The 16,479-nt window shown below is 40.8% G+C and overlaps 1 protein-coding gene across 6 annotated transcripts in view; it reads left to right on the forward strand.

Moving 5' to 3' along the window:
• Nucleotides 1-16,479, forward strand: part of SACS (sacsin molecular chaperone) — a 57,987-nt gene that overhangs the window by 27,262 nt on the left and 14,246 nt on the right. For 3 of the 6 annotated variants that reach the window (XM_085555573.1, XM_085555558.1, XM_085555594.1), the window contains 5 exons: nt 8,996-9,107; nt 9,682-9,828; nt 10,808-12,290; nt 13,696-13,787; nt 16,178-16,204. In XM_085555573.1, coding sequence (XP_085411699.1) covers nt 8,996-9,107; nt 9,682-9,828; nt 10,808-12,290; nt 13,696-13,787; nt 16,178-16,204 — 1,861 coding nt within the window. The remainder of the gene's footprint in view (nt 1-8,995; nt 9,108-9,681; nt 9,829-10,807; nt 12,291-13,695; nt 13,788-16,177; nt 16,205-16,479) is intronic. The other 3 variants (XM_015852084.3, XM_015852081.3, XM_015852133.3) reach the window with 1 other exon arrangement.

Below are 16,479 nucleotides of genomic sequence, written 5' to 3' on the forward strand. Positions count from 1 at the left end.
TTCAGTAAAATTATTCATGCTTAATATGATGTTATGATGTGGAATACTGATAGCAAAAATTACAAAATTATTAAACCATGACATTCCACCCCTTATTCTACATCATTACATTATATTTATACATACTTACACACTTATATGTATAATTGTGAATAATCAGCAACCTTATTTTTTCTCAACAATCTATATTTATTCCATACAAATCCCTAAGTTGAGAACAAAACTCTATAACCTAATTTACTATTTATTAATTTTGAGAAAATGGCAAAACTGCCAGAAAAAGGAAAACATGTCAGCGGTAGAGGGGAAAGGCAGCGCTAGTAGGGCGTCCCCCACATCAAGGTGCACTCATCCTTTCCCAGCCACCACAGCAGATTTCCTTTTGACTTATACTTCTTTCCATGTGTGCTCTACACATGCATGGCCAGTGCAGGATATAGAGTCCAGATGGAAAACTTGCTTACAGAATGCCTAATTAAGGTATATAGAGAAAAAGTGTTTCCTTAACATTAATCCACTCTATCTTAAGTCCTATACCTAATTGAACTATTCTGTACCTAATTGAAATATTTTCTGAGCCTCTACCTATATATCTACAAGAAAATCATTGGCTGCACTCCCCCAACATCAAATTCCCTTGTGGTACACATTGAACATTCCCATTTTTGTCCATCACCCACCATGTGCACCCAGGTCCCTGGGCAAAGACAGTACCCCGGAGAGGTTTGCCCTTTCCAGATGCTGGAAGGACCCAAACTGTTTTTCCCAACACACTCTTTATGTGTACTACAGGAACCTTATCTCCCTCCACAGTACGTAGGGAGCTGGATTGGTTAGGACCATTACGATTACTAGATCCTCGAGTGTTGACCAACCAGGTGGCTTCTGCTAAATGGTTCTCCCAGTTTTTATACGTTCCACCACCCATTGCTTTCAACATAGTTTTCAATAACCCATTGAATCGTTCAATCTTACCAGAAGCTGGTGCATGATAGGGAATATGGTAAATCCACTCAATGCCATGATTTTTGGCCCAAGTGGTTACAAGGGAATTTTTAAAATGGGTCCCATTATCTGATTCAATTCTTTCCGGAGTGCCATGCCGCCACAGGATTTGCTTTTCCAACCCTAATATGGTGTTTCGGGCGGTAGCATGGGGTACTGCGTATGTTTCGAGCCACCCAGTGGTTGCCTCCACCATGGTGAGTACATAACGCTTACCATTGCGAGATCGTGGCAAGGTGATATAATCAACCTGCCATGCCTCTCCATATTTATACTTTTGCCATCGCCCTTCCCCCCAAATAGGTTTCATCCTCTTGGCTTGTTTAATTATGGCGCATGTTTCACAATCATGAATAACTTGAGCAATAGCGTCCATAGTTAAGTCCACCCCTCGGTCTCTGGCCCACTTATATGTTGCATCCCTTCCTTGATGACCTGAAGTCTCATGGGCCCACCGAGCTAGGAATAATTCACCCTTGTTCTGCCAGTCCAAGTCTATTTGAGCCACCTCAATTTTGGCAGCTCGATCAACCTGATGGTTATTTTTATGTTCTTCAGTAGCCTTACTTTTAGGCACATGAGCATCTACATGGCGCACCTTTACAACAATGTTCCTTATTCGGGCAGCAATGTCTTTCCACAGTTCAGCAGCCCAAACAGGTTTACCCTTTCGTTGCCAATTATCATTTTCCCACTGTTGCAACCACCCCCATAAGGCATTTGCCACCATCCATGAATCAGTATAAAGATGAAGCATTGGCCACCTCTCCCGTTCAGCCACATCTAAAGCCAGCTGAACAGCCTTTACCTCTGCAAATTGACTTGATTCTCCTTTACCTTCAGTGGCCTCTGCAACTTGTCGTGTGGGGCTCCATACAGCAGCTTTCCATCTGCGATGCTTCCCTACAATACGACATGATCCGTCTGTGAACAGGGCAAATTTCTTTTCATTTTCTGGTAGCTCATTGTATGGTGGTGCCTCTTTAGCACGTGATACCTCTTCTGTAGGTGGTATTTCAATTTTTTTACTCTCAGGCCAGTCCATGATCACTTCTAGAATTCCAGGACGGCTGAGTTTTCCCATTCGAGCTCGTTGAGTAATTAATGAAATCCACTTACTCCAAGTGGCATCAGTAGCATGATGGGTGGAGGGAACCTGTCCTTTAAACATCCAGTTTATTACTGGCAAGCGAGGTGCTAGAAGAAGCTGAACCTCTGTCCCAACTACTTCAGAAGCAGCCCGAACCCCCTCATACACGGCTAAGATCTCCTTCTCAGTCGGAGTGTAGCGCTCCTCAGACCCTTTATATGCTCGACTCCAAAATCCTAGGGGTCGGCCTCGGGTCTCTCCTGAGGCTCTTTGCCACAAACTCCAGGTGGGACCTTTCTCTCCAGCAGCAGTGTAGAGGATGTTCTTCACATCCTGTCCCGTCCGTACTGGCCCCAAGGCCACGGCACGGGCTATTTCTTGTTTTATCTGCTCAAAAGCCTGCTGCTGCTCAGGACCCCATGAGAAATTATTCTTCTTCCGTGTTACCTGATAGAGAGGGCTCACTATGTGGCTGTAGTTTGGGACATGCATTCTCCAAAAGCCCACTACTCCCAGAAAAGATTGGGTCTCTGTTTTATTTGTGGGCGGAGACATAGCAGTGATTTTGTCAATCACATCTGCTGGGATGTGACGACGTCCATCTTGCCATTTTATGCCTAAGAACTGGATTTCCTGGGCAGGCCCCTTCACCTTGCTGCGCTTAATGGCAAAACCAGCTTTCAAAAGAATTTGGATTATCTGTTTCCCTTTCTTGAAAACCTCTGCTGCTGTATGGCCCCACACCACAATGTCATCAATATACTGCAAGTGCTCAGGAGCATTACCCTGTTCCAAAACAGCTTGGATCAATCCATGGCAAATTGTTGGGCTGTGCTTCCACCCCTGGGGTAAACGGTTCCAGGTATACTGAATACCTCTCCAGGTAAAAGCAAACTGTGGCCTACATTTTGCAGCCAATGGGATGGAAAAGAAGGCATTAGCAATATCAATGGTGGCATACCACCTAGCTTCTTTTGACTCCAATTCATACTGGAGTTCTAGCATGTCTGGTACAGCAGCACTTAATGGAGGTGTGACTTCATTCAGGCCACGGTAATCTACCGTCAGCCTCCATTCCCCACTGGTTTTACGCACTGGCCATATGGGGCTGTTAAAAGGCGAGTGCGTTTTGCTAATCACTCCCTGATTTTCTAATTGGCGAATTAGCTTTTGAATGGGGAGCAATGAGTCCCTATTGGTGCGGTACTGCCGTCTGTGAACCACTTTGGTGGCAATTGGTACCTCTTGGTCTTTTACCTGGAGCAACCCCACAGCAGAAGGATCATCTGACAGACCAGGTAAAGTTGACAGCTGCTTAACACCATTTGTGTTTACAGCAGCTATCCCAAAGGCCCATCGATACCCCTTGGGATCCTTGAAATATCCCATCCTAAGGTAATCGATTCCCAGTATACATGGAGCCTCTGGACCAGTCACAATAGGGTGCATTCGCCAGTTTTTACCAGTGAGGCTTATTTCGGCCTCCAACATAGTCAATTCTTGGGAACCCCCAGTCACTCCATGGATATAAATTGGTTGTGTCCCTTGGTGACTTGAGGGCATTAGGGTGCATTGTGCACCAGTGTCCACCAAGGCTTTATATTTCTGTGGTTGAGATGTGCCAGGCCACTTAATCCACACAGTCCAGTATACTCTGTTGTCCCTTTCCCCCCCCTGGCTGGGGGCAGGGCCCCTCTATTGTTTACCTCGGCGGCTTGCAGCAACTGGAACTTTCCCCCGTTTGGAAGAGTTCACCTTGGTGGTTGTTTTGGATTGTAATTCTTTCACTCGTGCCTGAAGTGCAGAAGTGGATGAGTTATACCACTTCTTTATATCCTCCCCATGATTACTCAAGAAATACAACAAAGCAAAACGTATGGTCTTATCATTGTCGTTTGCTTGAATACGAGGTGTCTTATCGTTGTCATTTGCTTGAATACGAGGACGTCTCTTTTTTATGGTTGAGATTTTCGATGATACAGGTCGAGAGGAACTCATGTTGTTTAGCTCTCTCAATAGGCGATCGTGGAAATCCTGGTTTCCATCATCTGGTACCACCGTGGATTCATCTACATCAGGCACATTAGCCAATTTGTCAATAATATCACTTTGTGTTTCCTCCACTTTGTCTAACCTTTCTACTATTTTTTTTTCCCATTTGGACAATGGCTGAAGTATAAAGCTTAACTTCTGTAGCGCTTATAAATAACTCAAGCTCCTGAAGTCTGCTAATTAGCTCATTTACAAGGGGCTTTCTTTCCCCTTTGCCATATACCAATGCAAGTGCACTGGCATGCTTTTCTGGAGCTGCCTTTGTAAAGTCACGCCACATTTGTCGTGGAACGTGGACTGCTTCAGGATCATGTAATTGGTTTGGATTGTTACGATTGAACTGGGGGCTGTAGAGCATTTCCACCAGAGCCCTTTCTCTCAAAAATTGGATACCTTTCTCCATATCAGTCCATTTCTTTTTCTCAGGCTCCAAGTCCCGTTTAAAGGGGAATCTATCTCTTACCGCTATCAACATCCGCTTCCAGAGGGTGTAGGACTGATTTTGGCATGTGCCTATACCTCTGTCCACACGTGAGTCCCTGGAAATGCTACCCAGTTGGCGAGCTTCACTGCCATCGAGCCACGCACTGTTGGCACCATTGTCCCAGCAGCGAAGTAACCAAGTGACCATATTTTCTTTTGGCTGACGTGTGAAATCCTTTCTCAGATCTCGAATTTCACTCAGTTTAAAAGATCGATCAATAATGGTCGTAATACTTTGCTCACCTTTTGCTCTATCAGGAGTCCCAGGTGTTAATGTTGGCAGCTGTGTTGATGAGGCTGCCCCATCTATAAGTTTGGACTCGAGAAATTCTCGTAAAGAAAATTTAGCTTTTGGCTCCTCGTCTGACTCTGACCCTGACTCTGACGCTTGTGTTATTTCCTCCAGGCGACCTTCCTCCTTCTTCCTCTCTCTTAACTTTCTCTGCTCCTCTGACTTCTTCTCCTCCTCTAACATCTTCTTATACTGCTCTAACAACCTCTGCTCCGCCGACTTCCTCTGGTCTTCTGACTCCTCCTGCTCTCCTGAGTCCCCCTGACCTCCTGAGTCCCCCTGCTCTCCTGAGTCCCCCTGCTCTCCTGAGTCCTGCTCTCCTAACTCCCTCCGCTCTTCTAACTCCTTCTGCATTTTCTCTATCTGAGTTGAAACTCGTTTTGTTTTTCGCCCTCTTACAGGGGCAACCAACATTGTATCTGGTGCCCCCGGTGGTTGGTTAAGTTGGAGTACATACGGTTCAGACTTGAGGGTGTCGCATTCCGCCCTGAGGACGTTATAACTAGACTGGAGGGCGTCGTGCTCAGACTGGAGAGCGTCGTAGTCAGACAGGAGCTCGTCGTACACAGACCGGAGGGTGCTGCGACTGGCTTTGAGGGCGTTGTAGTCGGCCTTGAGGTCAGTGTACAACGAGTCAATAGAGTCATGTTTGACCTGGAGATCGACGCACTTACACAGGAGGGCGCTGTGCTCGGACTGGAGAGTGTCGTGCTCGGACCGGAGGGCATCGCGCTCAGTCTGGAGAGTGTCATGCTCGGACCGGAGGGCATCGCGCTCAGTCTGGAGAGTGTTGAGCTTGGTCTGGAGGGCATTGTGCTCGGTCTGAAGAGTGTTATGCTCGGACTGAAGAGTGTTGTGCTCGGTCCGAAGGGCATTGTGCTCAGTCTGAAGAGCGTTATGCTCGGACCGGAGGGCATTATGCTCGGACTGAAGAGTGTTGTGCTCGGTCTGGAGGGCATTGTGCTCAGTCTGAAGAGCGTTATGCTCGGACTGGAGGGCATTATGCACAGACTGAAGAGTGTTGTGCTCGGACTGGAGGGTGTCGCAGTTGGATTGGAAGGCATCATGCTCAGTCTGGAGAGTGTCATGCTCGGACCGGAGGGCATCGCGCTCAGTCTGGAGAGTGTCATGCTCGGACCGGAGGGCACCGTGCTCGGACTGGAGAGCGTCGTGCTCGGACCGGAGGGCGCCGTGCTCGGACTGGAGAGCGTCGTGCTCGGACCGAAGGGCGCTGTACTCGGACTGGAGAGTGTTGAGTTGGGATTGCAGGGAGCTTTTCTCATCCCAAAGTTTTTCTGCGTCAGCTCTAAGACTCTCTTTCTCGTACCAGATTGAGTCTCGTTGGTACAGGAGATCTTTTCTCTCAGCTTCAAAAACTTTTTCTCTCTCTACCTTCTCATCCCAAAGTTTTACTGCGTCAGCTCTAAGACTCTCTCTCTCGTACCAGATTGAGTCTCGTTGGTACAGGAGATCTTTTCTCTCAGCTTCAAAAGCTTTTTCTCTCTCTACCTTCTCAGTCCAAAGTTTTTCTGCCTCAGCTCTAAGACTCTCTCTCTCAGGAATGGTATTGACTAAGGCCCAATAAGCATTAGCTAGGCCCAAAATCATTTGTGCCTCCTGAGATCTGCCTGAGCCACAACATTCCTGCCTCAAATATGCAATCAAACTCTCAGGATTCTTCAAGTGTTCAGGAGTGAAGCTCCATAACACTGAAGATGTCTGTCCTTTGAGAATCTCTTCAATTCCCTGCCACTCAGTATTCTCTGGTTCTAGGGAAGACTTCCTCCGGATGTTATAAATCCAGATACTGAGTGAGATTATTACAATAATCAACAGTAAGATCAGGGAGATTAAGAGTGTGGCCCACTGATCATTCAAGAACTGCATAAAGGATTCATAGAAAGAAAGAGGAGCACGCTTAAAAATCACCATTTCTGTATAATTAGTTGCATTAGTTGCTCCCTCTGGAGCTGTATACAGATACGAAGTGAGCATTGCTAACCATGCTTTCAATTCATTATACAATTGTATAGCTCCATAAGAAAAAGTGGCTAGCTTAAACATGGCCCAATATGTTCGGAGCGTCTCAAAAAAGGAACCAATGGCACACAGTCCCTGGTAAAACAAATTTAGTAGAGAAAACATCTTTTTTCCTCCAATAGAGAGAAAAAGTAAAAGAAAACAAAGCTCAGCAGTGTTTATAAAATATACCGGAGTATTGGCAGTCCGCCTGGACTTTCAAGGTCAAGCTCGCAGGTGCAGAATCGCAAACACGAGATAGCTCCTTAACAGGGAAAAAAACTCGTAGCTCTGTTAAAAGCTAAAAGAGCAACAGAAGAAAACACAGAAAAAAACAGCAACTCAATATGCCCGCATTCTCCACCAAAATCTGTCACGGTTTGAACTAAAAATCCACCTGCGTCCGTGACAGGGGGCCGTAGGCCCCGGAGGGGCCCTAGGCCGAAAGGAAAAAAAGTTAATTAGGAAAAGAAAACAGCGGCAACGATCTAAGGAGGCACACTTATTTACTAAATACTATATCGAAATACAGGATAACACAATATAATACAATATAATTGAAATTGAGCTAACGAATCAAGCAAAATAGGAGAGAGAATGAGTCCCGTAACCGAGAGGCCTACTGTGAATCTAGGCGAACGGCTGAAGGCTCCCACACACTCCCCTGAACGCCAGAACTCGAAAGACGTCAGTCTGTTCTGCGACAGAGTTAATATAGAGTCCAGGTCCCGTGACCTATCGTGTTGTTCCCTGGGAGATGTAGTCTTCTTCTGTAAGTTGCAGATTCAGTAAAATTATTCATGCTTAATATGATGTTATGATGTGGAATACTGATAGCAAAAATTACAAAATTATTAAACCATGACACTGTTGAAAGCGTTATCCTGAACTGGGTGTTTTTCTTCCTATCTTGTCTTGATTTTAAATGATGTAGAACTGGCAATATAGATTATTTTGGTTAATTTCGTAATGTACCTTATGGATTAAATATATTGTCATAAAGTGTAAAACTGAGAGCTTATTGCTTTAAAACTCTATACTAGATATCAGTGAATTTGTTACACATTTATTACTGCTCATTGCTGCCAATAATGAATTAGAATCCAACCTCATCTTGCTCATCTTGCAAGCAACCCTTTTATTCTTGTGAATGATTGCAGAAAATTTATGTTGTATGTTATGTTTTGGTGTGATGTGCTTACCTAGACAGCTTTTTGGTTCAGCTAAAAGATCTTCTTATGCAAAAGTTAATCACATGTACCCCCCCACACATGGGCATGTATCTGGTACATTTCTGGAGACCTGATGTTCACTGATGATCCTGTATAAATAGAGTATTTTGTGAAATTCTCATTCTGCAGGTGTTTTTAATTGTTCTGATGAGTCTATGGAAGATAATACTAGATGGATATATATTATCAATCACTGTAGTTTATAATTAGCATAGTGAACTACTTCATTGACATTTCAGTTATTAGATTTTTCTATGTCTCTCACTGCTACTAACATTATTAAACAAATACTCAGTCTTAATAAAAGTCTCTTTCTACTCAATGGGCTTTGACTGGTGACCTCTCTTGATTTCATTACTTACAGAGATACTGCTCAGAAATGTCTTGCACCTCATTGCTGTGAACGTTGACTTAAATTGAATTTAGTTAATGCAAAGAAGAATGCTGTATATTACCCCTTCACATCTATTTGCCTGATATCTGTCTCACAGTTGCATGGTCTTAACAATAAACTTCAACTTCTTTTTTTCTTTTTTTCAATCTTCTTCTGTCTTGTATTCTTTTGTGACTTATTGTATAACTCTGACTTGGGAAAATAGTTCTTACATTAACAGTTTCGTAATTTACTTCTGAAATGTATACATACTGGTTGTGTGTGATATTTGAGCTCCAAATTCAAATCATGGTTATGGTATTTGAATGTTTCTTTTATAGTATTATAGTTATTTTCTACTGCTTCAGTTGGAAAGCCATGGCTACAATATGCATAAAATTACTGTGTTACACCTTATAGTTGTTTGTTTTTGTTGTTGTTATTGTCAGGAACTGATTCAGAATGCAGAAGATGCTGGTGCCACGGAGGTTAGGTTTTTATATGATGAAACTCAATATGGAACAGAAACTCTGTGGTCCAAGGACATGGCACAGTATCAGGGTAAATACACTTAGTACTGATTTTGTCTATTCTTCGGTATATATGTGGTTCTATGATTTTTCTTTTTCTTTTTTTTTTTTTCTTTGTGGAGTTGACTATATTGGGATAGCTCCATTGCTGCTTCAACCTTGCTAGATCTTTTGTTTAAGTTCTAATGCTGATAATTCTTTTCCAAAGGAAATTTTTAGTATTGAAGGCCATACTGTCCTTCTGCAAGCTGTCAGTTGCAGTTTTTGAAGTTCTTCCAATTATTCTGCTTAAGAAAGTCTTCATGTTCTTCTTTATTCTAAGACACTTTTCCTAAAGATACGTCTATGTCTAGGTTTATTTCTCTGGGAAATAGTACCATGTACAGTGGTAAGTCTTAGCTCATTTTTGCTACTCTTCTGCTTATACCTCCCTTTCATCACCAAGGATAATCTGAGATCAGCTTGAGTTGTTGCTTCCCCATTAAATCAGCAGGCACATAGTTCAAAGAAATGCTTTCTCAGGGTTGTAAATTCATTCTCTAGAATTTTTCAGCAGTGAATAGTTTTATTCTGTTATCTTTTTAATGCTTGTCTATTTATTTTAGGGCCAGCATTTTATGCATACAATGATGCAGTTTTCACACCCGAGGACTGGCATGGTATACAGGAAATTGCTAGAAGCAGGAAGAAAGATGATCCCCTGAAAGTTGGAAGATTTGGGATTGGCTTTAATTCAGTTTATCATATAACAGGTAAATTCAGTAGATATTTTCATTTTAAAATACTGCCATTTAAAACATTTAAATTACGTATTCAACAAGGATGTAATACTGTCTATATGGTATGTTGTAAGGTCCTTAGCAAAGTTTATCTGAAGAGTACTGATGTTTTTCTAAAACGCCACAAAGGCATCTTTTTTATTTTGAAGATTTGGAGAATTTGCTTCTTCTACTAACATTACTGTGTACTTAGTCCCTTATGCTGAAATGAACGTTCTTCTATGTTATTATTTCAATTATGTGCTGCAGTTCACATTATAGAAGGCTGTAATGTAGGGTGGATATACAAGCAGAAGCATGTAGTCTTAAATGGGTCACTGCACCAAAACTTTTATGCAGGTTCTTTATATAATAAGCAGTGATGTTTATTTCATGCTGAAAAGTAATGGAGAGATTTATACATGTTTACAGTTGAGAAACATTTTTCCAAAAAAAATTCGTGCCACACCAAACCCTGATAAAAATAAAAATAACTTCATTAACTGGGAAAATTAAGTATGGAAATATGAAGGGAATTAATAAGACACAAGATGTTTTCTCATCACATTTTATTTAGTACAGCATACAGAAAGTCTTAGTTAAATTTAATACATTCAGTGGTTTGATAACTGGGATGTTATCATTTTAAATGTGCCAGCCTTTAAGATCTGCCATGTACGAATATAATGGGATATATTTTTAGCAAAGTACATTTTCTTAAACAGCTGAGGAAAAACTCCACTTTATCTTGCTCTCTATTTGCTAAAATTCAAATAGTTGTATGACTATATATTGCAGAATTGGGACGTGGTTGTTTCTTCCTGTCAATAAATACTGAATTATGTTTGAATGTTGCTAGGTTCATCGTTTTAGAATGTTGGTGTTTCATGCTCTTATTAAATTCCGTCTATAAAACTATATTTGAAAATGCTCTGTTAGGGTTATTAATATATTTTGGTTTTCTTTTATGCAGATGTTCCTAGTATTTTCAGTGGTGACCAAATTGGAATGCTGGATCCCCATCAAACCCTCTTTGGACCTCATGAATCAGGCCAGTGTTGGAATCTAAAGGAAGACAGCAAGGAAATCAATGAACTTACAGACCAGTTTGCACCATTCATTGGTGTGTTTGGCAGCACTAAGGAGACTTTTAAGAATGGAAACTTTCCTGGTACATTTTTTCGCTTCCCGCTTCGATTGCAGCCGTCCCAACTGAGCAGCAATGTTTATGACAAGCAGAAGGTTTTGGAACTGTTCGAATCCTTCAGAGCAGATGCTGACACAGTATTGCTCTTCTTAAAGAGTGTTCAGGATGTTTCATTGCATGTTAGGGAGGCTGATGGAACTGAGAAACTGATCTTTAGAGTGACTGCTAGTGAGAACAAAGCCTTGAAACATGAAAGACCCAACTCTATAAAAATCTTAGGAACAGCAATAAGTCAGTATTGTAAGGGAGTTCCAAGCAATAGCATAACGTGTGTGACATACCATGTAAATATAGCTCTAGAAGATGAGAGTGTTAAGGATGCACAGAAAACGTCTTGGTTAGTATGTAATTGTGTAGGTGGCCGGGGAATGTGTACTGAACTGGATTGCTTAGCAGATGACTTGAAATTTGTTCCTACTATTGGAATAGCCATGCCTTTATCATATAATGAGAAGGATAAAGGAGCTGTAGCAGACTTCTCAGGAAGAGCATTTTGTTTCTTGCCTTTGCCTCCAGGTGAAGAAAGCAAAACTGGTCTGCCAGTCCATGTTAGTGGTTTCTTTGGTCTCACAGACAACAGAAGGAGTATCAAGTGGCGAGAGCTGGATCAGTGGAGAGATCCAGCAGCTTTGTGGAATGATCTTCTTGTGGTGAATATTGTGCCAAAGGCATATAGCACCCTTATTTTGGAAGCTATCAAACGAATGGAGACTGAGGAGAATTCAGATTTTCCATTGTCAGCTGAAAGAATTTATGGTTTATGGCCTGATGAGAACAAAATCAGGGTTCCCTGGAAACCAATTGTAGTACCTCTATTTAAAGAGCTGCTTCAGCATACAGTTATTTACTCAGTGAGTAATCAGTGGATGAAAGTGGAACAGGTGTACTTTTCTGAAATGGATGAGAGTTTGGAGTACACACAATCTGTTCTCAACTACCTCCAGAATTCAGGGAAGCAGATTGCCAAGGTACCAGCAAATATTGCTAGTGCAGTGCATTTTACTACTTGTACTGTTAAAGCTGTGAAAAAAGTGACTCCTGCAGTTGTACGGCAAGTGCTAAGGAAATCTGGACACAGTGGACCTCCTGAAGAAAAGCTTCACCTCCTTCAGTTTGTGCTTTCTGATGGAGTGTACAGTGAACTCATTGGATTGGAGCTTTTGCCACTACAGAATGGAAATTTTATTTCTTTTTCCTCATCTGTGTCAGAACAGGATATTGTTTACATAACCTCAGAAGACTTTCCCAGGTATACTTAAAAATTGCTTTATAGTTTAAATGCTAAAGAACTTCAGACTGTTACATACTTACTAGCAAATAAGATGATACGCAGCAGCCTATAATGCAATGAAATACTGCATGCACGTAACTCAATATCTGGATTAATGCATATGTATGTATGTATATGTCTCATTTGAAAAGTTTGAAAGCTACTTGCTTTTATAACTTTGTAAAGAATGATGTGATCTAGGCTTTAGCAGAATGCCACAGGACATACATCAAATTAGGAAGTACATTAAATTTAAAGGTTATGAGATAGCTTTAGAGATGGCTTTTTTTTTCTGTTACTTGTAGTTGTTCCTCCTTGTCTCCCATTTGTGTGTATGGAGCCACCCCTCCTTTTCCTTTCAGTCATTTTCAGATTCTTGTTGGTAAGCTGAGGAGCTACGGGGTAGATTAATGGACCTCTGTGGACTAAGAACTGGATGACTGGCAGAGCTCAGAGGTCTAGTTGGAGGGCTGTGGCTAGTAGTATTCCTCAGGGGTTGGTGCTGGGTCTGGTCTTGTTCAATGTATTTATCTGGATAGAGGGATAGAATGAACCTCGGAAAGTTTGCTGATGGTACAAAGCTGGGAGGAGTAGCTGACAGAAGGCTGTACTGCATTTAAGGGCAACCTTGACAGGCTGGATGTTTGGGTGGAGCGGAACCTTATGAGTTTCAACAGGGACAAGTGTAGAGTTGTACATCTGGGGAGGAATATCTACATGTATCAGTACAGATTAAGGGCTGCTATGCTAGAAAGGAATTCTGTGCAGAAGGAACTGAGTGTCCTGGTGAACAGGTTGATCATGAGCCAGCAGTGTGCCCTGGTGGCCAAGACGGCCGGTGGTATCCTGGGGTACTTCAAAAAGAACATGTCCAGCAGGATGAGGGAGGTGATCTTCCCCCTCTGCTTTGCCCTGGTGAGGCTACATCTGGAATGCTTCCAGTTAAAATAGTCTTAACCAATGTCTGCACGCAGACCAGTGTCTGAATACAAGGATTTTTGTGAAGTCCTGGATTTACATGGTGTAATTTTTTCTTCTTTCTGATAATCTTTGAGACATAAAATGTAATTTTACTTTTTTTTCCCTTTCTTTAAAATACAAATAGATGAAAATAATATTAAGCTATCTTTTTCTATCAAGAGAAGCTTATACATGCTTTGAAAAGAAGAATAGTTGGAATATATAGCTTCTTACTGCTCTCTTTCCTAAGTTCTTATTTCCTTTTTTATAGGGAAATGTCCACTAACAGCCCAATATACAAGTGATTATATTGCATGCAACTATTACCATGATGATTACCATGCTGGTAGTTTCTGTATTGAAGCATACATGAATTAGGTGCTTTGCTGAAAACATTTATTTATTTTTTTAAATGTTGTGTTAGATCGCTCTTTCCTGGCCTTGAAGGGAGGTTACTTTCTGATGACCTGAAGCCTGAGGTTCTAGCTGCTTTGAAAGAAGCTGCCAAAAGCAGAGGTAATGTCTTTTGTAAACTCATACTATGAAATAGATTGCTAATTGTTGAACAGACTAGTTCTGAACTCAAGTTTTCTTCATCTTATTTGAAACTGAGTTCACGTTGGTAAGCTGATCATCTCAAAAAAACCAAAACCAAAACAAAAAACAACTTGAAGTTGTTGTAGACTGAACTGTAAGTGGCATAAATGAAAATTATGAATGAACAAAATGGGAAGACCTAAAGTTATATATAACAATAGACAATATAAGAATTAATAGGAGATATCTCAATGCAAATTTTTTACATACAGTATTCGTTCTCTTAACATGACCTGAGTTCTATGTTACATGTCTTGGCTATTGCACATAGTGATAGCATATGTCATTTTTAAATATTTTTTTTTTTTTAATATTATGGATCATCATTTACCTCACAACCACAGGTGATCACATCCATGCTTTCTAAAGATGCATCAATAAAAATCCAAACAGGTGCATCTGGCTGGATACATGCTGTAGTCCATATCATTTCATTAAATATTTCCCAAGTCTTAATTTGTAACTTTTGGTTGTGTGAAAACAGGCCTACGGAAATTGTTCTGATCTTTATCCAAATAGTTTGTTTACCAGAAAACTTGCTGCTTTTGTAGATATGATGCTTCTGTGTTCAGTTGCTTTCAGTGTTAATTTTTTGCCTTTTTTCTAGACATTGTTAGTTTAATTTACATTTCTGCACTTGCATCTCGTTATGCATTTGGTAGGTAAATTTGAATTCTGTCTCCGAAGCCTTTGTTCTTCTTTCTCCAAACAAGTAACAGTTCAACTGTTCTTTTTAAATAATATATATATAGTGAGTTACTTTATTCTTCAGTCTCTAGAAAATGTGCCTTTAAGAAAAAGATTATTGTCTTTCTCTTTAAATTATCAATTTTATCAAAATTCTTATTTAAACTGATCAAGATGGCCATAGTGGGATAGATGGGTGACAGATCATATGGAGAACAGGAAAAAAGATTGAAAAATATTAGTTCCTCACAATGATACCTTAAATTGGTTTTTGAGGTGTAGTGTCTTTTTCCAGGTGAGTTTCACAAGACAGTTCAAAATTGTGCTTACATAAGAAACAAAAAAAAGCAAAAATCACCTGAAACGAGGTTTTGGCATGCTGTCAGCTTAAATGCATTGTAAACAGAAAGTGGAGATTAAAATGAAAGAAAAAAAAATGAAATAAACCAGTCACTTTGAGAGTTCTTTTAGGACATTCCTTTAATTTCTGGGTTGGTCAGTGAATCTGGTTCCTAGAAACATCTGAGTTGCATTTGAGTCCTGACTTCCTCCTATCTTCTTTGTTTAACTGTTTCTTTGACCTGCATTCTTCCAGGGACTTGTTCTTGGTTGGTGATGTGTCTCTTATTGATTAGAAGGGCTTACTTGTAATATTTATGTAGAAATGTAATTTTCTAAATCTAGAAATGCCTGAGGACTTTCAGGTGACCTTTTGTGAGTTTTTGTGGCCTACTTTTTATTCTACCTTCTCCTAAATTGTGTCATTCTAGATTTTACGTAATTGTAAGAATCACAGAGTTGTAGGAGTTGGAAGGGACCTTTAGAGACCATTGAGTCCAACCCCCTGGCAAAACAGGCTCCCTAGGCTGGCTTGCACAGGTAGATGTCCAGGCAGGTTTTGAACATTTCCATGGAAGGAGGGTCCACAACCCCTCTCTCTGGGCAGTCTATTCTAGTGCTTTGTCACCCTTACTGTGAAGAAGTTCGTACATATATTTGTGCGGAACTTACTGTGCTTCAGTTTGTGGCTATTTCCCCTTGTCCTATTGCCACATGCCACTGAAAAGAGTTTGGCCTCGCCCCTTGGCCTCCTCCCACACCTTAGATATTTATAGATGTTGATCAGATCCCAGTCTTCTTTTCTTAGGACTGCACAGACCCAGGTCACTTAGGCTGTCCTCTTAAGGGATTCTCCAGGCCCTTTATAATCTTAGGGGATCTCCACAGGTGATCCCTGTCTTTTATGTACTAGGGGGCCCAGTACTGGACACAGTACCCCAGGTGAGGCCACACTGGGGCAGAGTAGAGTAAGGCATACCCTACAGTACATGCTTTTAAGATCTTGCCTCTCAAGATAGTGTAACTAGGAACTATATCAGAGAGATTCCCAATACAATTGCAGAATATGCATGTTTTTGCACAGTTTCTTTGGGAATATAGGTTATAGGTTTGTTTTTGTTTTTTTTCGTTTTTTTTTTTCCGAAAAGAACCAAATATTGTTTTTTTCTCTCCCAAGATATGTACTGTATTTTTGTAATTAATAATTGTTTCAATATTTTCTGTTCTATATGTTAATATGTAATTGACTAGGTGTTTTCTAAATGAATTTGATTATATTTTAGCCCAGCAGCTTCTCTGGGGATTTTCAGGTATGGCTGTTAACTAAAAATGTACTGGTTTGTATTGAAGCTTGGTTTTTGTGTGAATTTGATAATTTGATTAGCTATTTTCATTACTTACACCTCTTTTTTTTTTTTCTTCTTCTTCTTCTTTTTTTTTCTTTTTTTTTTTCCCCCTATAATAAAACCTGCAAAACAATCTGGCAAAAGATAGCTACCAAAGATAATTATGAACAAGGTTGTAAATACAATTTGTTCTCATAGCGCATTAAATAGAATACATATGTCTTTGGAGTGCTGAGGTG

This window comes from Coturnix japonica, chromosome 1 (genome assembly GCF_054131305.1).
Source record: "Coturnix japonica strain WE chromosome 1, WE-NBRP24, whole genome shotgun sequence".
NCBI lineage: Eukaryota > Metazoa > Chordata > Aves > Galliformes > Phasianidae > Coturnix > Coturnix japonica.